Genomic DNA, 26,366 nt, shown 5'->3' on the forward strand with positions numbered 1-26,366 from the left:
GGCACAGAAAACTAATAAAACTCAGATGATACGGTTATCATTTGTAACAATGTTCTAACGCAAATCGAAAAAAGTTTTTATCCCTTAATAATAATATTTTAGTGATGAAATTCACGCGAAAAATGCGATGGAAATTAGAGATTGAATAAAATTAAAAAAATTTTGATATTCACAGAGCGCTTGCAAAGGTCATTTCGCATTTCTTTCAAATGTCAGGCACGAGTTTCTATTTTGATTGTCCCTGAAAGATTTTAATCCCAAATAGACTGATAGAAATAACGAAAGAGGGAAGTTGAGACGGTATTTGTGCTGCTGCATCTGTCTGCTCAGCCTGAGGGCTGATAAATAATTGTTAACCTGAGGGAAAATTCGCTAAGTAAGTATGAAGATTGAGTAACGAGCCGTCTTTCCGCAGGTCGTCAAGAGACGGAAATAAGATTCAACGCTGATGGCGATGCCTATGGGTACTACAACATTTATCAGTATCAGAGGAATGAGGAGGGACGATTCGATTATACGCGCATTGGATCGTGGAAAGAGGTGTACGTTGATTAACAATAAGCAAGAATTATGAGTTTTAAAAACTTGACGAAGTGAAGAAATTTTTTAATTCAAGGAGAAGTTAGGAAAATTAGAAAATCAAGTGGAGTAAATTCAAGACGACAGTTTAATTTATTCTCAGCAGGAGAATAAATTAAAGAATAGAAACTTCCGACTTTTCCGACTTTTTTTCGATAACACAGATAAATTATGAAAGTAAATTTTTAAAAAGCGATTGAACAATCATGCTGATAGATTTATGACATGATTTTAGTCTCTTTGGTTATCACAAAGAGGCAAAATTACGGTATTCTATTACTGATTCAATACAACATTAACTCTCAAAAGAAGTTCAAAGTGTGCATTTTGCTGGACTCTTCCCCATTCGAGTTTTCTCATCATGAAAAGTTTCAGGAAAAAATGTGGGAGACGCCGGCTTTGTGAATATAAATTTAACAAACGAGGTCATATTTCGTTACACTTTGTCGCTTCATTACTTATGAGTGAATAATAATTCATTGAATTCCTATATCATTTTCTTGATTTTGTGTAATTTACTGATAACCAGGTCAATATCGATTGAGCAGCACAAATGAGTTTTTCAAATGCATCTTTTTGAATGAAATATGGATTTTGAGAGGAGATATTAGTGTATATTGCTCTGCGAGAGGTTCTCTCCGAAATAAACAGGAAATTGCCAAGGATACTGATTTAATTCATTACGCTCTATCGTTCCACTATTGCATTTGAACTAATCAGTATAATTAACCAAATATTCAATTAAATTTAGTACGCTTTATCATTCTGCTACGCAATATCTGGATAGAATATTTGTAGGTTTCATGGACAGGACAGAATAATAACGAATTCCCCCAGTTAAAGAACAAAAGTTTATTCTAGTGGTGAACGGTTGCCGAGTTTAAAGGGAAAAATGGTAAAATATTTTTTGTTGAGAGAGTCACGGACAACATGAAATGTTAACATGTTTTTTGGCAACTTTCACGGGCCACAAAATACTATCATTTTTATCTAAAATCATTTATTTAAAAAATCAAACTAAAGTTCACTCTTTTAAATGTTTCCCATGAAATGCACTAATGGAATATTATATTTTTCTCTGCAGTATTAAAACCAAAAGAATATTTTTTATGTTCATATCAAAGAAGAAATATTGAATAATGTCAAGAATAATTTCCAGAAATACTGAAATATTGAAATTTCAATTTCAAAGAAATATTGAATAATTTCAAGAATAATTTCCAGAAATTATTCAATATTTCTTTTATCGAATAATTGAATAAATTCATTTCAGTTCACTTGGTCGAACGTAAAAATTTCTCGTTAAGAACATTACGGACCCCAAAAAAATATCAGTGTCCTTTGGAGTCCTTTCCAACTTCCCAGAATATAAAAAAAAATCACTGAAATAGAATATTAACAGAAATCAAATTTAACTCGTTAAGATATTCATCGTGAAGTGTAAATTTCAATTTACCGCTCCATGATGAGCATTCTCCCAGACCTCGAGAGACTACACTAATTCAACATTACATTTTTCTCATTTAGACTTACCCTGGATATCAACATGACAAGGTGGACCGGAGGTACTGGTGAAGCTAATTTACCCAGAAGTACCTGCAGCGACAATTGTCCACTGGGTCACGTTCGTAATTTCCAGGTAATCCAACTATTCCACAGGACACAACGAACGTAAAAACAAATCCGGGTGAAAAAACTGACAAATTATGCCCAACAAAAAAGCGCTTCGCTCTGTGGCATTCCATTTTAATTGTAGTCTAGAATATTGGAGCGGTAAACCGCCCAGAGGAATCAAAACAGGAGAATGAATAATCCTGTTGCGGTAGTTGGTATATCTATTTACTCGACGGCGTCCACACCTTCACCTAGGAGTGCGGATATCAGCGATGCGATGTCTGGCAATGTCAAAATCTCTTTTCTTCTCGCGCCACAACTTGTTTTTCCATCAATCCATAACAGCTAACGTCACCGATACAACGGTGTTAAAAATTGTTTCCACTCCCTTGATACCTCGATCCCTGACATTTGTTGGTGAGTGAAAAGGATGAGGAATGCCTCATCCTTTCATGGATCGTATATCTGAATTTATGATGAAATCACTCTATTTTTTGGCGGAAATGGGCAACAAAATATTTCCCTTCACTCACGCAACGATTTTAACTGATAACAGCACAGAGCTATCATTGGAATTTTCGAAGAGTCCGTTACCGGACACGTGGAGAGAATCCTTTGTTCCGTAAATTTAACAAAATTGTGAAATTAGTCGCCGATTCTAGTCGGATGAATTTGCTGTGATTTATGACTGTCAGCTTAGATTTTTCACTTTTTCAAATAATCTATGTACAACGTAAAGATTTTTGTTTAGTGACAGATGTCCGGTGAGAGCGTGTATTTATGGTAGTCGTATACGTTGCAATGGAATCGAGGAAAAAAATTTAAAATGCGTAACATATCTTGTTTGCAACATATCCGGGGCAAATATGTAAATATGTAAAAATTTTAACGTGTGATACCCGGAGGAGGCACTGGGTCTTTCCTCAAGCAGCGTCAGCACCTGGCCCGAAACAGTCATTGAGAAAAATTAACTTCTACCCGAGTTTTATGACTTTTGACTGCCAGTAGGTCATGTAAAAGTTTAAACATCTTGCGCTGACCTCTAAATTTATTTTAAAAATCTGAAAAAATTCTTGAGTGTTTATAGCACTTTCCATTCCATTATCCTCCAGAATCGGTAATTGGACATCTTTTCTTAATTCTTGCATGGGCCAGCCTAATGTACATTCATAAACGGCATTAGCAGTTGTTAATGAATGGAGTGCGGGTGTAGATTGGGATATATTCGGCTCCATCGAACGTTCATTCGTTCATGTTCAACGAATGTTCACAATTGTTAACGAATATTCATTTCGTTATATTCAACTCTACCATTCGTTAACCGTTAAAAAATTCCCTTTGGAATAAATACGCTCCATCGGTGGATGATAAACGTGTTGTAAAAGTGCAATTTTTTATAGTGGTGCATTTGGCGTCAGTACGTGCCATAGAAAGATTTATTTTGTCCCGGTGCACAGAGGGGAATTCTGTGAAGATATTCTAGTATTGGTACGGGAAATAATCCTAATGCGCCGGATATAAAGATTCAAGTGCTACTGAGGCAGAAGATCGGTGGGAATTTCTGATAAAATTTCCGGAATTTTGTGTGATGACGGAACAAATTTAAATTTTTTTTACAGAATTTCCCTGCCGAGAATTTGAATTGAATAATGATGGTTGGGTTGTTGATTAAGCACCTTCGCGAATCCCGGAAAAAATATCCGCAAAATAAATCTTAATTTTTCATTTTTTAATTTATTTCGGATATATTTTGATTTCAAATGAAAATTTCCAGAAAAAGAATTTATTTGTATTAAATTATTCACTACATTTACAGTTTATTTTTAATATAAATTAATTATTCTTGTTTTATAGGGGGGGGGGAAGGGCTCCGCCCCGAACCCGGCCAAACGAGAGTTTTTCCGGGCTTTTTTTTTTCGGAGATATTTTTCCAATAATTCCAATAATAAATAATATCTTGGTATTTTTAGTTAATTTTTGATGGATACCATACACCAAATTTTCATTTAGTTTTAGTGACCTCCACGTAATGGTCAGGATTTAAATGATGTCCTTAAAAAATTACGAGAAGAACAAAAATCGGTGTCATTTGATTTGTGTATTGAAAGGTCAGGTATCATATCAGCATAAAAAATTAATACTATATTTCAACTTAAATTTTATTTTTCAATTAGTTTTAATCAATACTACTCGGTAACCGTGCAAAGCCAACCGCGATGGAAAGTAAAATGAAAAAAAAAATGCACTCCTTTTTGAGTAACCTCCACGTGGAAGTCAAAGTTGAAATGACGCCCTTCAGTATTTGCAAGAATAGAAAACAATTAGCGTGTAATTAAATTGCTGTTATTTCGGTATTTCCATTATTCATTTGTGAACTTTGTAATATTCATTGTTTCATTTTTATATTGAAAGGTCAGGCATGTGCCAGTATAAAAATTCGATATTTTACGTCAAATTAAATTCGTTTTTTCATAGCGCTCCTGAAATTTTCAGTTAATTTGTAAATCAATATCACTCAGACTTATTCAAAGCCAATCACGATTGGAGTGCAAAATAAAACAAAAAATTTTCTTTATAAATTTCAACAAAAATTGAGTACAAATGATATTCATCAATATTGTCAACAACTGAATATTTTTTTTCTCTGAGTGCAAATCAGAGCAAATAGCAATGAATATTTACTTAACACTACATTTCCCCAGAGATTATCCACTGTTATCCAATTGAAAGTTTCTCCAGTCCCTCACCATTGTCATTCGAAACACCACAGCCATTTTGATTCCCCAGGGTTTTCTCCCCAGTGAGTTTCGTCAAATTTGTCCAGGGGTTCCATCAATATTTACAGTTGATTCCATGAGCTGTGACAGTTACCATACTTGTGAAGGCATAACAAAACCATAATAATGAGAATTAACACATCCAAAACTTTCGCGAACAACCTGGATTATTACTTGGTGTTTCCATTTCCCAAACTGAACAGTTGTAAAGTGAATTTACAGGCCAACTATCCGCCAGATATTTCTCGTGTTGAAGTGCATTTAACGTTCATTTATTTCATCAGAGATAACTCGCACTGTCACTATGATTTCTCTCGAGACAGACGTACCTAAAGCGACAGGGCAGTTATTTTGTTTCCGCTGTGTGTGGGCGCGGAAGAACTTGAAATGACTTTTCAATAGCTCTGAAGCCCCACTAGATCTCTACATTTTATTGTTACCTTTTGTTTCAACTTCTTTCCCTCGATCTCATCTTTTATTTTTTTCCAACTACTGAAGAGAAATAAAACGCAGTTGTATGGAGCACTTGCAATCGATGACCCCCTTCCCCTTCCATTCACGCCGTCTCCAGCCAATTGAGCCGTTCCATTGACCAAGAAACCAAACACGTTCGATATATTTTGAAGTCTGTCCTTCCAAACTTTTTCACCCCAAAATTCTACGACCAATATTTTCTTCATTAAACTTTGCTTCCCTTACTAATATACTGTAAATTATAATTAATTAATATTTTCATCCCCTATGGGGACATAAAAGCTGAAGAGAAAGCATTTTATCTGTTGCACTGGTGCATTTCTCTACCCCATTATTTTTAATAATAATAGATATCTCCTAAATAAATTCCTAATATTTGTCCTATAGTTACCCCACAGCAAATATATTTCTTTAAAATATTCACTTATTTTAAAACAAAATGCAGCTGTAGCAAACACTCCCAATCGATGCCCGCCCCTCACTCCCATTTTACCATCCGATGTCTGGGCAATTTAGCCATTCGATTGACCAAGAAAACAAAGCACACGTTCGGTATATTTCGGGGTCTCGTTTCCCACACCTTCGTCACCAGCTCAAAGAGAACACAGGGCTTTTTCAAACAAAAGCGTTTTCTCTATTTTTTTTATCCCACGTATGACGGAGTGACGTAGAAATTCTCCATCACACCCTCCAACTGAATTTCTCACCATGTTTGCCTGACTCTCAACTGACTCGTTTCACTTCTCCAACTTCTATTGCTTCAAATAATTGCTCTGTTTAATTATTTTTCTTCGATTGATTCCATTCACCAAACGTACATTCGATTTTCATTCATGTTTGACTCGTTCATCGTGTTCATGCCTTCTAATAACAAAATGATAATGCAATAGCATTAACTCTTTGTTACGTATCCTTGTGGTATCTGTCGCAATTGACAATTCTCTGGAGTCCTTTTAACGCCCCCTCCTTTGGATTTTTTTTTATTTCCCCCTGGACACTATTTTATTCCCTTTAACTCCAGACTATTACCTCTTTTTTCTGTTACTGTCTCGTTCACGTTTTTACTTTCATTAATCCCGTTCAGTTCTTCGTTGAATGTGTGTTACGGAAAGGAATGGGAACATTAAGGTCATCGTAGCGAAACAGTTTCTGTTGTACAATTAATCGTCATAAATTGCGTTCTTGGAAAGACTCCATGTGACAAGTGTCAGACGAAGGATAACGCTAGTGAAAATAATTGGTGAGCATTAATGGTTAATGGTACAGGTCGTCAAATATCACCGGGAAAAGTGTAATTTTAGGGCATATTTGTCGAATATTTATTGCTTTGCTTTTACTAGAATTTTGCCAAATTTTATCGTGAAAATATAACGATTGGAGAGAGAAAATTGATTTTGAATCGTTTCAATAGATGATGGGAGATATTCATCAAATTCATTGCCGAAGCCATAAAACGATTTCCATTTGTGTGAAGCATACGTGTACAGGAATTCGAGGGGAAAGCAATATCGTCATGATGGCCTTGTTTAACAATTATCACAGATCAAAATACTGATGGTGATGTGCTGCATCGATACCATAGATTTCAAAGAGTACTTTATTAGTTGAACTCGAATTAAATTCAAAAATTGTTCTTTCAGGCCGCTCGATATTTTTTTAACCCCTGTAATTCTTTGATGAATTTAACTAACAGCATTTCAAAAAAAATTTATTGACAGAATTTGTGTTGCCAAAAAGATTACAGTAATATTTTTTTTATCCACCGCAGATTCCGAAATATTTATTGATATATGTTCAATAGCCGAATAACTGGAGTGAAGTTTGTAAAGTGGGAGGCAAATGAAAATAAAAATCTCTTCGTAATATAAAATTCAATTTCGGTAAAAGCACCATCTCAAAATGGCAATTGAATTCATTTACAGGACGCGTGTTGCTGGAGTTGCATGAGCTGCTCCGAGACTTCCTACGTTTACAACGACACCTGTCGCACTTGTGCACCAGGTTCAGCACCTGATATCTGGAAATCTAAATGCATTAAAGTACCCGCTGAAGTTATCCACTGGCGCAGTCCATGGGCAATAGTGCCACTTGCATTCGCTATCAGTGGAATACTTGGTACTCTATTCACTTTCTTCATTTTTTTGCGGTACGTTATATTAACTTTCCTTCATTACACTTCTCTTCACTCCTCTTAAAAACTTTCATTCCATCTGCTGAATTTTTAATCTCATCAAGCGAAATTTCTCGTGTAGAACTATCAACTTTGAGTTATTTTTTTTCCACCGAATGCCTCAATCTCGTCTTCTCGAATGGCGAATAAAACTATCCTTTTTTTTATGAGTGATCAATTTTCTCCATAGGTTGTAATGAATTCGTTCCTGCATTGTTAAACAATTTTAATTAAAATTTTCGGAATAACACACCTAAACAACTGTGAAAAAAAGAATGAATTCGATTCGAAAATTTAATTTTTATTTCAAATTTCGTTAGAATTTTTTTCTGTTACAATTATCTCAATTAAAAACTGTTTTTCAAAAACTGGTAACGGCACAATATGTTATTAAATTGTGGATAAATCAGGAATTCAAATTTTATTCCTCTGTTCTCTCAAATTGAAGTCAGTGTCATTTCCTCAAAAATGAGTAACAATGAAATTTAATTTTTTCAACTTCTAATAATGCAACTTCTAATTATGAATGACCCTATTTCATAGTACTTCCCAATATTTCCAAAGGTTTAACGATACCCCCGTGATAAAAGCCTCCGGCCGCGAGCTCTGCTATGTTTTACTCTCCGGAGTTCTCTCCTGCTACCTAATGACTTTTATAATGCTGAGTGAGCCAACAATCTGGATCTGCACGTCCTTGCGCATCGGTTTGGGTTTATGCCTGAGCATCTGCTACAGTGCCCTACTAACAAAAACCATTCGCATATCACGGATAATAAATGTGGACAAGATATCAGTGAAAAGGCCGTCATATACCTCGCCGAGGAGTCAAGTGGCTATCGCTATTGGTGAGATTGCCTCAATGTATTTCCATTATCAATGAATAAAATAAAATCCATCTCTCGTATTTCATTCACTTTAACCATACGACACCGCAGACGAGTAAAAAACGAGAGGAGTTTCAACTGCTTTTTTTTATTTTCCAGGAATAACTTCGGTCCAGTTGTTCGGTGCAATAGCTTGGCTGGTAATAGAACCACCGGACATCAAAGAGATTCATCCAAGTCCATTGACAGCAGTGCTCACTTGTCGTGTATCAACATTTTCGTTGATGATGTCACTGGTATACAATATGTTACTCATACTCATGTGCACATTGTATGCATTTAAAACACGAAAAATACCAGCAAATTTCAATGAAGCTAAATACATTGGTTTCACCATGTACTCGACGTGCATCGTATGGCTGGCATTCGTACCAATTTACTTCAGTACTTACAACAATTATACGGTACATATTGTCACAATAATTTATACATCCAGCAAAGTTCTGTCCACATTCACTATCTGGATGATTGTCTTGTTGAGACAGAACTTGTTTGGGCCAGTGCATCATTAAAATTCTCATTAGATGTACTTCACTTCGTCACAGATTTCTTCCTTTTTCACAGATTCAAATAGCGAGTATGTGTATGTGTCTGAGCATCTCAGCTACAGTTGTCCTGGGATGTCTATTCATCCCGAAAGTATATCTCGTAATTTTTCAACCGGAAAAAAACATCAGACCAGGCCATCCGAACGTAAGTACTGTGATCAAAGGCTTTCTGTCTTGTGATTTTTTTTCGTCATCAATGGAGCACAAGCCTTGTCGCAATCTACTTAGTGAATAGATGAGGAAATAATTTTATTCATATGACGTTCCATTTACAAACTCAAGAGGAGCTCCGAAAATGAATTCATCTTGGTTGTTCATAGGTGTAGATTGTTCACCAACATATTTTTACATTTATTCTGACTTCAGATGGCACCGGGCGTCACCGGTGGTGGTTATGTGGGTCCAGGACATCACAGTCGTCAGAACTACAGTATGCGCTTCACAGGCCCTAGGAGTCAGACAATGCAAAGTGTAACGTCATACTCCAGGAGTAGTCCAACGAGGCAGAGCCAGCCCGACGTAAAGGCTATCAACGGAGAGTCCCAGTTACCAGCAAGCCCATCCTGCGAAGAGACCTCGTTCAGCTAGGTCGCAATACCCCTCCCCTCGAGGGCAAAGGATCAAGAGAATCAAGCACCCCGAGGGGAGGATTTGTTAGACAATACTCAATTAACTGGTCCCACTGACGAAAATGACATTCACTTCACAGTTCCACTGTTACATGAACTACCAAAGAGTCATGATCTCCATGATGTGAGCAAGACGAATGAGCCTGTCTCACTTGATCCTCTGGATTTGTCGCTCACAGGATCCGTCCAGGTAACGAGTACATCCTTACACCTCGTTTTCTCCCATTTCTCTTTCCTCATTATCTTCTGAGTGACATCTCAGCTTCTCGATGTTCCATTATCGTTTTTTCCTTAATACTTTTTTTTTATTCCTTGTTCTCCAGTCATCTGAGATTGAGGCGATCACTTGTGGTGATGTACCTACTATATCAGCGAGAATCGATGAGACTAATGAAAATGGAAATTCACCATCGGCGCACAGCGGAAGACTCGTCATGTCCAGTCCTTCGCCAACATTCTCAGAGTTCTCATCTTAATTTGGGCGGTTAATAATCAATGATTTGTTTTGATTGTAGGCGTTGAATGTAACTATTGTAATGTCTTCCATAGGGCTTCGAGGTTTTAAATTTCCTCGGTTTTTTCTTCATTCTTGCAATGTTGACTCGTTTAGGTAGGAAAATCGGGAAGTGGTGGGTTTGAGAGAGTTTCGATGTCACTCCATTATGTGTCACCCTGAAATTTAAGACCAACTAAGCCAAGCGAGTCATATCTTCAATGTAAACACTGTACGAGGGATGAGATCTTGTTTATTCCCACGGTTGAGTGTTGATAGCTATCGAGAGAGATCTACTCCTTGTGTCCATTTCCAAGTGCTATCGTTTCATTCTGATGTTATTCCAGCCGACCTTCGATCCAAATCCACGAAAGGTCAGAGCTTTTTGGGTAAATTTGTGCTTAACACTAATGCAGTTGTTTCTTTTTCTCAACGAACCTCGGGGAAAACTATTGCAATATGAACTTCAGATAGTTAATTGACTGGATAAGGGTGAAATGACTTGAAAAGTTTGTGCTTTTGGGAGGATCGTGATGATTCTGGTTAATCAACATCCGAGGATTGTATGGAGAGGAGGAAAAATTGAGGAAATGAAACGTGTGGACAAATTGCAGTTGAAGCATATGTTGTGTTATGAAATAATTGTGTATATACGTTGACTATTTATTTTTACCATGAAAAAAGTTAAAGGGTGAAAGACATTCAACACCGGTATTTGGTTTCCGTTGTGCGTGTAGTAAATCGCAATTGCGGGGACGTATTATAATAGTGTTAAACTGAACGAACACCAACCGGGACTGGGCTCGTTTGCCTCGCAAACGCGTATCACGGGGACCAACTAAGTATCCGGTGGCCTCGTTTCCCACGAGCCCTCTTTAATACCGTGCAATGCCCGCAGACTGCAATTTTCTACATAAATTTTTATCGTTGTAGGCAATTAGTGAATGATACTCGATATACAATAAATAAAACGAAGGAAATTGTTAATTATTTTTTCAATTCAATTACGAAAAATGTATCACTTGTTTCTGTTGTTTCATTTTTTTGTTGATGACTTATCGACTTGCACTGAGATTTCAATTGTAATACTTTTTAATACTGGTGACCTTTTGTTAGCGGTGGAAATGATATTTTTTTTACATGGACAATCATATGCGCTTCGGGATTGGATGGTAATTGATTTTTAATGATTGACGATATTGATTTTTGTTTAACTGCTGTTGAAATCTCGTGCAGTTTTGCGGCACGAAATGAATTGCTAGGTAATAAAACAAAAAATCTATCGATTTAATATCGTGGTGAAGTGTTTAATGTATATTAGACGACAGTCAATTCCAATTTTCGCGCTGGATAAATTACACGGAGAAAAAAGTGAATGAAAAATTGCCAAATAACTCATATAATTGTGGCGCGGGATCAATTACTCAATCTCTTGGACTCCCATTCGAGCGGAAAAATGTGAAAATAATCGAAATTTTTTTTAGTCAGTGCCAAAACTTCAATGGTTATAATTTGTACTTTAAAAAATATCCCATGTACGTTAATAATTGCTCAATACTGCGTAATTTGCAACTATGTGAAGGATTTTTTCAGTGATGAATAACATTTTTTTACTGCGATATCGTAAAATTTCACTTCCAATAGAACAGTAATTTTTACCATCATTCCATTTTTTTTTCTTCACAAAAAGCATTTCTTGGGCATTACAAGTCCATGAATTAATTAATAGTTTTTGAACATCATTGACGACGTTCATGCATTCATTTACTCATTAAAAACGTAACAAATATTCGCCCTTACTGTGTTCAAAGTTGCAAATAAAATTTCAATCGTCTAGTCATTAGTGTCATTTACTTAATTTTCGATTACCTTCGGTAAAGTAAAATTTGCCGCAATATTCTATATAACGTTTATCTAACTTTTCTCTCCGCGTATCGGCGTGAAAACTTAATCAGTGAATTCATGTGGCGGGATTGGATTTATCCCCAAAGGAATTAAACTGATCCTTCAGTATTTAATCTGTGTATAAATATTCAGTGTTTGATATGAAAAGATTGCTCATGACTCATCTTTATCAAACAAGTATTAATATCTAAGATAAATTCGGTGTGATTTATGGAGATTATGGGATGTGCGATACTTGAGAAAACAAAGCTTTAGAGGAAGTATCGTAGACTATCATGTTTACCTGAGGTACAATGGAAACTGTAAATAGATAACAAATAAGTTGAGTGTTAATGTGTCTTATGAATTTAATCATCTAAAGAAAGCATTAGCAAATGCCATCTTAGCCGCGCCATTTCAACACTTCAACCATTTAATAATGTAAATATGTTTATACGTGTGCGTGCACTAGTGATCATTTGTCTGCAATGTCACAATGCAATATCTTTGTGAAGGAAAAAAACGCTTGTTATTGATTTTATAATTTTGTTATGAAAAATTATGGTAAAAACTATAAAAAATAATTATTAATATCAAAAGGATAAATAAAGGATATGGTCGAATGTCTATTATTACTTAAGTATTATGATAGAACGCTTGCCAAAAAAGAAAATTCAGTAAGATGGCGAAACTATAATTTGTTCCATAGATTATATCAATAATCGAATTGATACTTGTTAAACAATTGGAAAAATACTGTTCATGTAAATATTGTACACGCCGGATAAGTGTTTACGAGTAGATTGTTGGAAGTCTATATGAATGTTATACGTCAAAAAATTATAGAACATGCAGGTCATTGATATTTATTATTAATTGAACGGAAAAATCAAATATATCGATCAAAATAATTCCATGAATATTTGACTGTTAATCGCGATCAAGATATCGTGATTATTCATGTTCATAGATTTTAAATGGGCAATTGGTAGGTAAAACTGCTCACTTCCCGCTTATATATTTATTATTTTAAGGCCATCGCATATTGTAATTATTCTTTGGATAGGTGTACGAATGGATTATTGAAAACACTGATATCGCTCGATGAAAATGCACGGATAAATTGTTCGAACGTAATGTGTTTCTAAAGATTTATTTCATTCGATTTTGTGGAACAATCAACTTTAAAATATCTGTACTATTTTTTGTAGTAAGCTACAGTCTCAATGGTCGTAATTCAATGAAATTGAACATTTCTTCCAATAAAATCTCCAAAAAAAAAATACAAATACGCAAAGTATTAGAAAAAATAGTTCGATCGAACAATTTGGGGATAATTTAATGCGCGGTTTCACATATTGCTCACGACTGCGTTGTTTACCAGAAGTTTGTGAAGAAATGTAAAAAACACCTATGAGAACAGAATGTGATTTAAAGAAATTATTTTATAAATTTCATGAGCATGTAACAATCACCTTCGAAATACATGTATGATTCTTTGATAATAAACTAGTCAAATCACTGGCAATCTCAATTCCGCAATTAAATATAAACAACCTCTTTCCACACAATCGATATGCAAAAAAATATCGAAATCTCGAAAATATTGTGAAAAAACATGGCTCAAACAATTCGAGAGCGATTAATTTTATAGTTAGGATGTTCATAAAAAGATACACGAGGAGAGTAACAAGAGCCCAAAATGTCTTTTGAGAATTTATTTTATAAATTTGGCGAGCACATAACAATTAGCCTCGAAATACATATACAATTTGTTTTCTAATAAACAATAGCCGCATTACATAGTCTCATTTCTCAAAATTCAGTGAAAAATCTATATTTCTCCAACAAAATCTATGTACACATAACAAAAGACGAACTAAATATTCAGAACATTTAAAATAAAATAGGTAGATGTAAAGACCTGGACAAAGCTATATTCATGGTTTCATGTATCGTCCACGTTGTCGATCCTGATGATCGCAATACTCCGTGAATATGAGTTTGCAAAGAAACATGTGAAATATAACAATGAGAAAGCATATGCTGACCCAAAAAAATGTTGGCAATCCACCCAACTGATGGCCATGTTTGTGCAGTGCCATCACATGGTGGTCATGAGCTGGTGCTTCATCAACAGCATGTACATGTAGTGCATTTCGTAAGTCCTGCATGTGTTGATGATCCGATGTTATGTACAATATGGCTGTTAGGGGTTGTGTTAATTTAACTGGAAAATTCGTGTATGTCTGGCTGAGAGGTACAGGCGAATCCAAACATGCTGCGTCACAGGCATAATAGTCACTGTCACTTCGATCCAATGCAACACCGAGTACTGCACGATTATCCTCGTTTACGGTTACTGAGATGTTTACGTGTGTGACATTCCCATAGCTTATTCTCCTGTGAAAACAGCAAATATCAAGTGTTTCAAGGCACTACTTCTCGAGTGATTGGTTAATCAAATGAATGAAGAGTACGGTCGATATCCTCACGATGAGTGCCCTCATCATCCTTTCAAAAACATTACCTGACATGAAAAAAATATTAATCTCCTCGTGAGAGGATATTTTACCTGAAAAGATAGTCTCGATGAAGATACTGTGGATCGATGTTGAACTCTACATGTTGATTACTGAATCTAAGACCTCCAAGACTCAACACAATGGCCTGCTGTACAGCTGTGGGTCCCCCAGCTAACAAATGATGACATCCTTGCTTCTCCAGCGTTATCAACCACGCCTTGACTATTGAATTCACCCCATCAATCAGTGACGTGTCTCTCCACAATCTCGTCGCATCCCTGTGATTGTTTTTTATCGATGTTAAAGGGCCGGGGACACTGGGAGGGGTGAAATACTGACTTTCATCGGGTACTTACAGTGTGTGGTGGCCACGATAACAGCCTTCGTTATTGGAAACTGATTTTTCAACGTTCAAAATCCCCTTCGGAACTTGAGATAGAACGTAGTAGATTGTCGAATTTATTTTATGGCCATTCAAGGCACCTTTGGCTTTTGATTTACTTATGCTGAATCCTGTGTGCCAGTAGTGCCTCCATGTGCTCATGTGGGTATCTTTCAAAACTTCCGATTGCGTGTTCAGCGCTTTTCTCATTGCCTGGAGAGAACTTTGCTCAGTTAAATGTTTTATGCTTTGTGCTCTTTTTTTATTGATGATTGGAGAATATTTTTACATACTTCAATAGCTTTTCTCTGAGTGACTTCACGTTCAACCACGTATCTCCTAGCAATTTGTGGCTCACTGTAAGAAATACTGGTGAAGAACTCAATGTTCATTGAACTTCTGGGTTTCACTACTACATTTTTCTGTGGATGTTTGTGTAATATCGAAATTACTATTATCTGACTTGAGTCCGGCAGAGGTACGTAACCAGATGTCATCATGTATTCATGGTTCTGGCCATCCACTAGGATGCTTGAAATATTCAGTAGAATTAGTACATTGAGGTCTCCATTTTAAATAACTCGCTCTCGCAAAATTCGTTATGAAGTAAGGACCAGTTGGATACACTGAACTATGCTAACTATCTGGAATAGATAATTTTTGTTTTTCTATTTTATCTGCAACTTTGGTGCAGTCGCGCATCAAGCAAAGATGCCCAAAAAAATGAAAATATGTTGAAAAAAAACTAAAAATATATAGCCCGCTTTTTTTAATTTATATTTTAGGATAATTGCAATAAATGCAACGCAGGGCTATAACAGTAAATGGTTTCCTGAGGGGTTTGAGGGGAACATTTTAAACTATTGTTCTCGGAAAAATTATTGATTAGTTTTATTTTCTTTTCATATTAATAATCTTACTCTAAAATGTGTAGAACCTCGGATTAGAAAACTTTCCTGGAAGGGGCGATTATCTGTCACTTTGGGGTATCAGAGGGGGGGGGGGGGGTGACTGAAGGGGAAATATCAGCAGATAGCTATATGAATTTAACTACCCCTCCCCGTCTCGCGCAATAAATAATTAAAAAAATTTCAGAGATCAAAATTTTAAAATAATGCTCCATGAACCCCTCAGGAAATTATTTCCTTTTATGTCCCTGTCCTCCCCCCCCCCCCCCCGCTAAACTAGACATTACCGGCTTTGCATTTATTGCATTTATCCTAATATATGAATTAAAAAAGTCGGGTTCTATATTTTTAGTTTTTTTTTTAATTTTTTTTTCAGTATTTTTTCATTTTTTCTGTGTATCCCTGCTTGATGCAGGACTACACCAAGCAGATAAAACACATTTAAAGACAAAATATGAAAACAGAAACTATCTACTCCATATAGTTCAGTCATAAACAAATAACTTTCTGAATCAGGTGACAATTTTTATAATTCTTTTGCTAAGAGAGCCAGTTATTTGCAAAATATTTGTTTTTTTTTCGAGTGATTTACACTACCAAATGAAATAAGAATAACATTATTAAAGAATACTTCCCCTCTTCCTCTCTTTCATAGATAAACAATAAACTTACTTCACACTTTTAATTTCATAATCAGTCCAATGGGGTGCCGTATTAAGCCTGAGTGGTACCTCCTGAGTAACACTAGACGGATTGAAAATAGTGATATCCTCCACGAGAATACCGTCAAAGGTTCTATGCGCATAGTACTGAGTATCTACGTGATATCCACTCCTCAAACACTGATACTTATAAACAGTTCCATCCGTAAAGTGCATGACAGTTGCCTCACGATGTGGAGTATCATCGGGCAGAGGTACTGATACGAGAGGATCCCACTGTGCAAAGAGGGAGAGTGTACGTCCCTGACGTATGTACAAACGCCCAACTGGAGACACTTGAACTCCGAATACACCATTGCCAATGTATGGCAGGTAATTGTGGTCTTTGTCGCTCGATGAATCGTTCAAAATTGTTGCATCATCGTTTGATACGTCGTTATGAAAATTCGAGAGCCTCTCACGAATGCATTGATCCTCATATGCTAAAAATTGACGAACAGTTAATGGTATCTAGAACAATTCAGATGTATTTTAATCTTCAATTATTATGATAGAATATGTCCCAATAATAAATAAGGTGAATAAGATAAAATTAAATTGTATGTTCTGATAATATGTATTAATCTGTTGGACAATTATTCTTGTAAGATGGCATAAGAAATCTTGAAATTTATGACGTTCTTATGACCTCCTCATACCAACCAAAACTGAAAAGTTGAATTTAAAATTTAAGAGAATGTGCATGTCATACTGAAGCATTAATAATTGTCTAATTAACAAAGAATTTTATAAACAACTGGATACTCAATTGAATTAAAATTTATAGTATTAAACACTTTCATGCTGTCACTCCTTCACTAAAACAAATTGTAGTGATTGATTATATTAATCCAATTATCTGGAGTTATTAAAATGCCTATGGAAACATTCCATGTACCTTCCACCGGCTCTCGGCTCCCAGAGAACAGCCAGTGTGCAAAAGGTTGACCAAAATAAAGGACAAACCCACCCACGACAATCACGAAGACCAAGATTTTACGACACGAATAATTTCCATCGAGGAACCTCCGCACCCGTTTCCCAAATTCACGCACATCGAACATACCCCCAGTCCGCATTTTGATTGGATATTTCAATAAATAATAATTTAAAGAAAGGATTTTATAAACACTGTCTTACGTGACGAACAAACATAACCTTACTAGGTATTAAAAACCCAGTAGAGAATGTAATTTACGAGAAAACTAAATACTTTAAATCCATTATCGATTCATTCAATCGACGAAGATCAGATTTTACAGATATTCATGCGTTTTTTGGAAAAAATCTCAGGATTTTCGATACTACGATTGAGTAAACAAACGTCATTTTAGAAGGTTATAGCCACTGCTCCGTATTTCCCAGCAGTGTCAATATACCATTGGCCGCGTGGCCGGGGGCCAATCGAGTGTCTCCATTTGAATGAAAGTTTTTTTAAAATGAAACTACATATAGAGCATTCCACACGATTTCAATATAGGAAACTGGATTATTTTATAATAATTGAATATCCTCCAGATCGAGGGACATTAACAGCTGGTGGGAGGGGGGGGGGGAAGAGGATATGAACACCTTTTCATTTTAATTTATGTAGTAACGATTAAAGCTGTTGAATAAAAATTAATTTTTGTTAAAAATCGAAATGATATGTAGGGTAAATCGATTTGGGTTATCACTTTGCCAAGTTTTTAATATATTTCGTTGTGTATCAAAAGTCTCTGAATTGGTCCCCAACTCTCCCGACCATCAAATCTCACGCACGTCTCCCCTCAAGATTTTATTGCGATTAGAATTTCCATATCCAATAAGGACACGAAATTGTGCGACGTGATTCGAAGTTAAACAGGGAAGAAAACATCAAGAACTAAGAACTAACATTCTGATGATGTGGATTATTCGGTTGAACTGATTCCACTTGGATTTAGGGTTCTTTTTCCCCACATATGAAGTTAATTCCTCAAGAGGGAAACTCATTCAACATCTAAATGGCAGAATTATCCGTCACCAATTTTTATGCACCATTTTGTCCCACGGGAGCGGATCGATGAAGTGTTTACATGTGGAAAGACGACGCTTTTTTCAAGGGAGCAAGAATTATTTTAATTCTTAAATCAATTACAATGATCGATGATTACGGAGTGGGATGAGAAAATATAAATGACAGAATCATAATTTTCCACCGGGGGAAAATTACGGAATGCTCTGGTAACGCTTTATGTATATCCTTGTATTCTGTAGCTTCTGGGAGATGAAAAATTATGAAAAACAATCTAATTGCAAATTTACTTCGCTACTGATTTATTTTCTATCCATATCAAGTCCCATGATTTTACACGAGGGGAGAAATTATTTAAAAATTACGTGCGTGCTGCGTGATCTGCCAGTTGAAATAATATTCAGTAAAAATTCCGAAACAGTTATGCATTTTTTCACTGAACGTTCCATAATTTTTTCCAACATTCCGGACGTTTTCCTGAAAGTTTCCTGAAAAAGTCCATAACTAATGAAAAAGCGGGTAATTTTTACCGAATGTTGTTGTGACTATCAGATTCCGGAACATTCACATAATTTTTAAATAATTTTTCTCTCCACATACCCGTGAACCCCTCGTAATGAAGAGCTTTTTCCCATTAACGCTCCAGCAATAGAATTTTCAATAAATCATCAATTTCCTCTGTCACTCGCTTAATCAACAAAAATTAATACTCACTATGAACAAACGTAATCAACAGCACCATTGACATTCAATTTGAACCCAACCATATTTGATATCAAAGGGAACTCCCCCCACGCGATTCCAAACAATAAAAAAAATGACACCATAAATCTAACAATGAATACGTCCATTGACTTATTTTTATCCCCAAACAACACCCAATATGAATTATACTTTTCCGGAATAAAAAAGCCCCATCGATAACGATGGTGAACCATAGTTCCCGCGCCACTTCCCACACATCCTCTTGCCATTCGGGATATGCCTAGTGTACTATATATAATATTCCCCTCCTGGAAAAAAAAAACTTCTAATGCCTCCAGTGAAACGAGCAATCCGCGTGCCAGCAATTGATGGCCGTCTCGATGCGTCTCTTTTTTATTCACAAGCATTTTCGATTAAATTCGATTGACATTGTATGCACGCTGTACAATTTATCATTCATAATTCATCTCTGAATTGATGCACCCGGTGCTTGAAATGCATGAATGATTCATTTCTACCCACTAGTCCAATGAGTTTATCTCCAGGCATTTAAACGTCCAGCACTCACCGCGCCCCAAAGGAACCAACGCCACCAGATCAACCCAGGGAAGCCAATTAACCCCGAATTAAAGAATAGTCTTTGAGAGCCCATGACTTGGACCATCGTGTTAGTAGACCACGCTCGATACAGCCCCCCTTTTTTCAGAATAACTCTCGAACGGATGCGGGGACAGATCGGTGTCACGTGAACCCCTCCGGATATATCCAGCTTCCTAGTCTTGCTCACCTACTCTAAACTAACCGATCCGCTTTATCTCAGCATCATTTTTTGTTCAACCGTAAAAGGCATTAAGAGAAAAAAAAAACCTCCCTTCTGCACCAAACCCTTCTGATCCCCCAAACCCCTTCGCAACCCCTCTGTCCTATCCGCCCACTCCCTCCCCAGCGAAAAAAAAAAATGAAGGAAATTGGAAGAGTCGTCCAATATTGGCTGTTGGTGACGAACGGTGACAGCGTCACGGTGAAAATTCTTCCGTTTGTAATAAAGAATTTTCAGACTGTTGGGCGCCGGATGGATATTCTACAATAGAACACACTTGTGCCCCCTCTCCCCTTGGTGATATTGAGGATAGGCTGGATAAGGGGCCGGGTGAGACCCATAGGCAGTCCGTTGTCAACGCTTGATGATGATATACCGTTGTGATCCTCACAGCTTACCCCTCCCACCGTACGGAGGCAAATTTTTTTTTTTTTTACAAAGCACGATGGTAATCATTGGAGCCCATATCTCTGGGCGTTCAATGGTCTTGGGGTTATTTTGGGGGCCTCCGAGGCATCAGGATTTTCCAGAGGGCTCGCGCTGGCGCGACATATCAAACATCACTACATCCCTCCCCTTCAGTGTTTGTAGGTGATAGGTGGGGGAGATGTTTCAAAGGGAGAACGAAAAAGCCCCACTCCTTGATTTCTCTTTTTTTTTTTTCAAACCCAGGCCCGTTGATAATAGGTATCAAACCACAACGGATCGCAGTTCCTCGCGCGCTGGATCGACGCTCGCACGCGTCCTTTTTACCTTTATCAGAGGTGACAGAAGTTTTTTTTCTATCGTTTTTAATTTTTAATTTTATCGTGCTCATTGATATTCATTTTTAAACATAAATGTGGAATATTCTGAAGAGCTCCAGTGCGCGAACAAACGGAATTTAATATTTTGGGATTTTTTTTTGGGGGTAATTGTGCTGGGGGAGTCGGTGACTGGCTGTCGATTGTGCACGAGGAATTTTCAAATAAATCAACGGCACAAGTTCAAGGAGGATTTTCACCTGTCGCGCGGGTTCGTATCCAAGAGGAAGTTATGCACTTGTCTTTGAACTTGTCGATATTGCAGAATTGATTATGGTGGTATTGTTGGGTTTGATGAGCGTAGGATGAAGGCGGATTTGAGAGACGGTACTTCCTCGGTTAATTAGAATATAGCTGTTTTTTATGAGCGTGGAAGAGGAAGAGGGAACTGATGGGTGAACACTTTGTGGTGGGGAACGGGGGGGGGGAGGGGTTACGGGGGTTTTGTAGGTGGGTTGACCGATTATCGTAATATTTATTACGTAGAACCCCCCTGCCGGACATGCGTATTTAACGGTCATCCTATGAAAAAAGAGAAGATTGTTGGTTGAGATATATTTTTGTTCAATACAGTATATCAGTTTGCTTTTGTTTTCAAGATCAGTGGGGAGATGTTTACACTATTCATTTTGTTATGATGATAGCGGTATCATATTGTTGCAGATCTAGATACATTTCCCCCGACGCGTCATGATATCTCTTCAATTATTTTCTCTAATTGATCTCGTAAAACATTTATTTGATTGTTTGTTAACTACTTTGCTTCTGCAGCTCTGAACTATGAGGAGTGTATACATTTTTCTAGTAAGGATTTTTAATTTTCATGTAACAAATGGTAATTCCTGAAAAATGAAATTTTCTTAGCAAAAATTATATTGCTATTACTATATATTTCCTGTGTAATTGAAAATCTTCAGAATGTTTATCTATCCGTTGCGACAAAGAAAATTTATATGACAGATCTCAAATCTTCCCCTGGTAGACGTCCAGTTATTTTTCCTCAGGTAAATCTGTTGGAATATTCTCCTGTAGAACGCGATTTTTCCATTTTTTTGCAAAAGTACTTTGTCCTCTGGATGTGTTGGCAGTAGTGAAGTGATGGAACGCTAAGTCATTTCCGTTTGGAGGCAGAAGATCATTTAATCTCTCTGAACCGAAAGCATTGCTGGAAAACTCTTGTCTTCTTGAGTTGAGTTGACTTTCAAGTTTTGACACTTCATTACTGAACTATATCTCTGATGTTTTATTGAAGTTTCATTAAAGTACGAGCGACAGAATCGGGAGAGTAATATCCACGAGGCTCAATTCATGCTTAATATCGATACAAAGGAGACGACCCAGAATGATAGATTGTGGTGAGGTTTTTGCTCAGTCACTCCCCATCACTTCCGGCCGTCATCTCCAAGGCGATCACTGAGAAATGGTGTCTAATCGTTTCCCGCAACTTTGCCTTCCGGGGTGACAATGGAACGCGAACGTTTTGGCATAATAACAGAGAAAGGAGGGTGGAGGAAATATTATTGATTGCATTCTTTCTTTACCCTGACGGGAAGAGGGAATTTATGGGGATAAATATATAATCTGCAGGTTCGGTGTTATGACTCGAGGAGATTTCCTCGTCTACCTGTAAGGGAACTGGGAATTTGGGAATAAATTCCGGGATAAGGTGAACACAAGGGATCTGAGGTAATTGATAAGAGAGGTAGGAGAATGGATAAGGAAACGCCAGAGAGTTCGAGGGATCCTGAGCTCGCTGAGGCTGAGAACATCGATGAAGTCAGGGCGGCGCTCAATCTCATGTGCGCATCGACAACCCCTAAGACAAAAGCACTGCCAGAAAGAGGAACATGGAGCACCAAATTAGATTTTATTCTCAGTGTTGTAAGTGAAAATTTTACAGACACAGGGAAATTTTCATTTTCACCAGATGCCTGGTATCTAATCACAAATCCGTTGTTTCCCAAAATATGAAAATTCATTACATGGATCCAGTGAAAAGTCAATTCAATAAAAACTTGTAAAGTCAATTCGATAAAGTTTCCTGAGATAAGTCGCTGAAAATGACTTATATCTACGTTACGATAAAAAAAACTTCTAAATTATTATTTTCTCTGGTTCAGGTCGGCTTGGCAATCGGTTTAGGAAACGTTTGGAGATTTCCCTACCTCTGCTACAAAAACGGTGGCGGAGCATTCCTGATCCCCTATTTCTTGGCCCTCATACTCGCCGGAATTCCCATGTTCTTCATGGAGCTTGCACTGGGTCAAATGCTGACAATCGGTGGTCTTGGTGTCTTCAAAATAGCGCCACTATTCAAGGGAATCGGTTATGCTGCTGCAGTGATGTCATGTTGGATGAATGTTTACTACATCGTTATCCTCGCATGGGCCATCTTCTATTTCTTCATCTCAATGCGACGCAGTAATTATTCAATGAGAGCGAAAACCACGTTATCGCCAATGTTCATCGTGATAATTGTAATTTTATACAATAATTATGTTCTAGCTTTGCCATGGGGATCATGCGATAATCTGTGGAACACGAAATACTGTGTGAATCCGTACGACAGAAGTCGACTCCCCTGTTGGGACCACATCACCAGGAATAGCACAGTAATCAAAATGTGCTCAGTCAATCACTTCAACATTTCTGCAACAGAATTGACGGATCCTGTTAAAGAATTCTGGGAGTCAGTATTTCCGCACAATCATCAATATCCAACTATAGTCGATAATTAATTTTCACGCCTGTCTATTCCAGACGCCGAGCCCTGCAAATCAGTGGGGGAATCGAACAAGTGGGAACAATAAGATGGGAACTTGCTGGTACTCTTCTGCTCGTATGGATTATGTGCTACTTTTGCATCTGGAAGGGTGTCAAATGGACGGGAAAAGTCGTTTATTTCACGTCCCTGTTCCCCTACGTGCTTTTAACGATTCTCCTGATACGCGGAATTACTCTGCCAGGAGCTATGGAGGGAATTCGATTCTACGTTAGCCCTAATCTTTCCAAACTCAAAGAATCTGAGGTATTTTTGGGTTCATATTGAGATTACCACGATTTTTCCATAACACTGAAACATAACTGAAATTTTATGATTGTAATTAATTTCAATTACATTATTACTAATTTCTGGCAGGACCATCACCTCCTAAAAGCCCTCGAAATTAGGAACATTTTTTGAAGAATAAAAATTGTTCTTTTCATTATATGGAAAGGGGCATTAGTGTAGAGATTTGCCCGACCCCTCGATAGAAAAATTCACTGTCATCTCGTTTTACCGCTCCACTGCTGCCAAAGCATTTCCCTACCATATTTCGTGATGAAATTTCATTCATTCATTCAATATTAATATCCATCAGGTTTGGATCGACGCAGTCACCCAGATTTTCTTCTCCTACGGACTCGGATTGGGAACCCTGGTGGCTCTAGGAAGCTACAACAAATTTTCGAACAATGTTTATAAAGACGCCTTAATCGTTTGCTCAGTGAATTCTTCCACCAGTATGTTCGCTGGTTTTGTCATATTCTCGGTTGTCGGTTTCATGGCTCATGAGCAGCAGAAACCGGTGGCTGAGGTGGCAGCATCGGGTCCTGGCCTAGCATTCTTGGCTTATCCATCCGCTGTACTTCAGCTACCTGGTGCGCCACTGTGGTCTTGTCTGTTCTTCTTCATGCTGCTGCTCATTGGATTGGACTCGCAGTTCTGCACTATGGAGGGATTCATCACTGCCATGGTAACTGGAACCTTTTGTCTCATCGCTCATCACTGAATAGTATTTAATTGGAATCAATCCTGATTTTCAGGTGGACGAGTGGCCTCAGCTCCTCCGCAGGAGAAAAGAACTGTTCATAGCAATCGTTTGCGTGATCTCGTATCTGGTCGGTCTATCCTGCATATCGGAAGGTGGAATGTACGTCTTCCAAATCCTCGATTCCTACGCTGTATCTGGCTTCTGTCTTCTATTTCTCATATTTTTCGAGTGCATTGCCATCAGCTGGGCATTTGGCGTTAATCGATTTTATGATGCTCTACGGGATATGATAGGATACTATCCACTCGCTTGGTGGAAGTTCTGTTGGACATTCACAACACCAATGATCTGTATCGTACGTATTTTTTAAGTTATAATTGAGAAAAAAGTAAATTTCAACTGTCTCGTTTGCTCTTCATCATCCATCGGTTTCAGGGAGTCTTTTTCTTCAATCTCGTGCAATGGACGCCGATCAAGTACCTGGATTACGAGTATCCCTGGTGGTCTCATGTTCTCGGATGGTTCACGGCATTATCTTCCATGCTCTGCATACCTGGTTACATGATTTATAAATGGCAGACGACGCCCGGAACCACAGCTCAGGTGAGATTCTCATTAAATCGTCATTTACTTCACTGAATATTGATTCCAACTCTAATCACACTGCACTGGTGATTTTTAAAATCAGTAATAAAATTCGCCAAATGCAGAATTTAGTTCAAAACACTTAACAGAGAGCACTTTCCGATTTTGAATAAAATTTTGATCGCAATTTTCTCCAGGTCTTAATAAATATTTTGCACTATGATTTTATGGTTCTATCATTCGCTATCAATTTTTCTATTCACGATAATTTTTTCTGTTTTCAGAAATTCAAGTTGCTCATTAGAATAGAAGACGATGTGCCAAGTTTGCGAGTGAAAATGGGCCTGCCAGCTGTAGAACTAGCGCCCCTATAGACCCATAAAAATTTTTGTTTTCAAATTTACCTAATCATTGTTTCATAAACAAACAAATGCGCGTTAATTATTCTCCGTGATTGCTCACCCATTGATCCTTTCCACTCGCAGATCGCCATCAATGAGCTCAAGTTGCCATTGATGAATTCAATGAGAAATAATATTGAAAGGATCACAAACGCGATTACTTACTGGCCTTAGATGACTAGTATAAATAACTGTAGGTTCGAAGGTGTTCAATGAATGATTGAGCGCGATCGCATTTCGATTAGAGGCGGTGGAAATAATGATTGAAAAAAATTGAATCTTAGTCGTTGCCTGAGTCTAGAGCATTCCGTGGTTCGCGTTAAGTGGTAGTGGTATGAAATAATGCCCCGAGAAATTAGTTTCAAGTGGTAATGACGTACAAATAGAACGACAGAAGTTAAAAATATCATATTAATGCCATATATAAATTATTGTCGATCATTGCCCTCTGTTATTTATAAATAATTGTGTATATGTTAAATTAATCGCGATGTAACTAGATACCTTAGTCACAACTATTAATTTTTTTTCTCCGAATATCTTCGATTATTTGTATTTTTATCATTTCGTACATGTCTTGATTTTTTTAAATCGCAATAACAAATGTTTTTTTTTGTGTAATCTGAATGTATTGGAATTTTAGTTAATGAGTCAATACGCATCATCATTGTGTACCAAAAAATTAAATAAATACAGTTTAATGGAAAATTTTAGAATTGTTTTTGGTAAGAGA

At 37.1% G+C, this 26,366-nt stretch overlaps 3 protein-coding genes and 1 long non-coding RNA gene across 8 annotated transcripts in view; 2 read left to right on the plus strand and 2 right to left on the minus strand.

Annotated features, from left to right (window-relative positions):
• LOC135164881 (metabotropic glutamate receptor 8-like) overlaps positions 1–13,586 on the plus strand; it is a 76,485-nt gene extending 62,899 nt beyond the window's left edge. For 2 of the 3 annotated variants that reach the window (XM_064125646.1, XM_064125648.1), the window contains exons 10-17: positions 416–542; positions 2,107–2,218; positions 7,367–7,590; positions 8,179–8,459; positions 8,598–8,902; positions 9,063–9,191; positions 9,413–9,865; positions 9,999–13,586. In XM_064125646.1, the coding sequence (XP_063981716.1) occupies positions 416–542; positions 2,107–2,218; positions 7,367–7,590; positions 8,179–8,459; positions 8,598–8,902; positions 9,063–9,191; positions 9,413–9,634 (1,400 nt within the window). In that variant the 3' untranslated portion in view covers positions 9,635–9,865; positions 9,999–13,586. Of the gene's footprint in view, positions 1–415; positions 543–2,106; positions 2,219–7,366; positions 7,591–8,178; positions 8,460–8,597; positions 8,903–9,062; positions 9,192–9,412; positions 9,866–9,998 lie in introns of those variants that run through there. The other variant, XM_064125649.1, reaches the window with a different exon arrangement.
• Positions 1–26,366, minus strand: part of LOC135164895 (uncharacterized) — a 65,575-nt gene that overhangs the window by 15,124 nt on the left and 24,085 nt on the right. The window lies entirely within an intron of this gene.
• LOC135164883 (uncharacterized protein KIAA2013 homolog) lies at positions 13,760–17,934 on the minus strand. 2 transcript variants are annotated; one of them, XM_064125652.1, is made up of 6 exons: positions 17,709–17,934; positions 16,540–17,039; positions 15,253–15,490; positions 14,934–15,172; positions 14,628–14,855; positions 13,760–14,455 (listed from the first exon to the last, which is right to left on the minus strand). In XM_064125652.1, the coding sequence occupies exons 1-6, from the start codon at positions 17,721–17,723 to the stop codon at positions 13,993–13,995; spliced, it is 1,683 nt and encodes a 560-aa protein (XP_063981722.1). In that variant the 5' UTR covers positions 17,724–17,934; the 3' UTR covers positions 13,760–13,992. The 2 variants fall into 2 exon arrangements, with proteins under 2 accessions (XP_063981722.1, XP_063981721.1); XM_064125651.1 differs by having other exon boundaries at positions 16,540–17,011; positions 17,467–17,934.
• On the plus strand, positions 20,696–26,341 carry LOC135164839 (sodium- and chloride-dependent GABA transporter 1-like). Of its 2 annotated transcripts, none has more exons than XM_064125545.1 (9): positions 20,696–20,853; positions 22,480–22,773; positions 23,013–23,313; positions 23,398–23,581; positions 23,653–23,920; positions 24,255–24,629; positions 24,700–25,002; positions 25,083–25,250; positions 25,517–26,341. In XM_064125545.1, the coding sequence occupies exons 2-9, from the start codon at positions 22,603–22,605 to the stop codon at positions 25,604–25,606; spliced, it is 1,860 nt and encodes a 619-aa protein (XP_063981615.1). In that variant the 5' UTR covers positions 20,696–20,853; positions 22,480–22,602; the 3' UTR covers positions 25,607–26,341. The 2 variants fall into 2 exon arrangements, with proteins under 2 accessions (XP_063981615.1, XP_063981614.1); XM_064125544.1 differs by lacking the exon at positions 20,696–20,853 and adding an exon at positions 20,878–21,103.

This window comes from Diachasmimorpha longicaudata, chromosome 7 (genome assembly GCF_034640455.1).
Source record: "Diachasmimorpha longicaudata isolate KC_UGA_2023 chromosome 7, iyDiaLong2, whole genome shotgun sequence".
Lineage (NCBI taxonomy): Eukaryota > Metazoa > Arthropoda > Insecta > Hymenoptera > Braconidae > Diachasmimorpha > Diachasmimorpha longicaudata.

Bases quoted from the DNA above. Each gene is read 5' to 3' on its own strand.
- LOC135164883 (XM_064125651.1), bottom strand. From the start codon at position 17,647: ATGCGGACTGGGGGTATGTTCGATGTGCGTGAATTTGGGAAACGGGTG. The intron at 15,173-15,252 runs GTATGTAAAAAT...AGTTCTCTCCAG, and splicing joins CTCAGAGAAAAGCTATTGAA to GCAATGAGAAAAGCGCTGAA. The intron at 14,856-14,933 runs GTAAGTACCCGA...AAACAATCACAG, and splicing joins TATCGTGGCCACCACACACT to GGATGCGACGAGATTGTGGA.
- LOC135164839 (XM_064125545.1), top strand. From the start codon at position 22,603: ATGGATAAGGAAACGCCAGAGAGTTCGAGGGATCCTGAGCTCGCTGAG. The intron at 22,774-23,012 runs GTAAGTGAAAAT...TCTCTGGTTCAG, and splicing joins TAGATTTTATTCTCAGTGTT to GTCGGCTTGGCAATCGGTTT. The intron at 25,251-25,516 runs GTGAGATTCTCA...TTCTGTTTTCAG, and splicing joins CGCCCGGAACCACAGCTCAG to AAATTCAAGTTGCTCATTAG.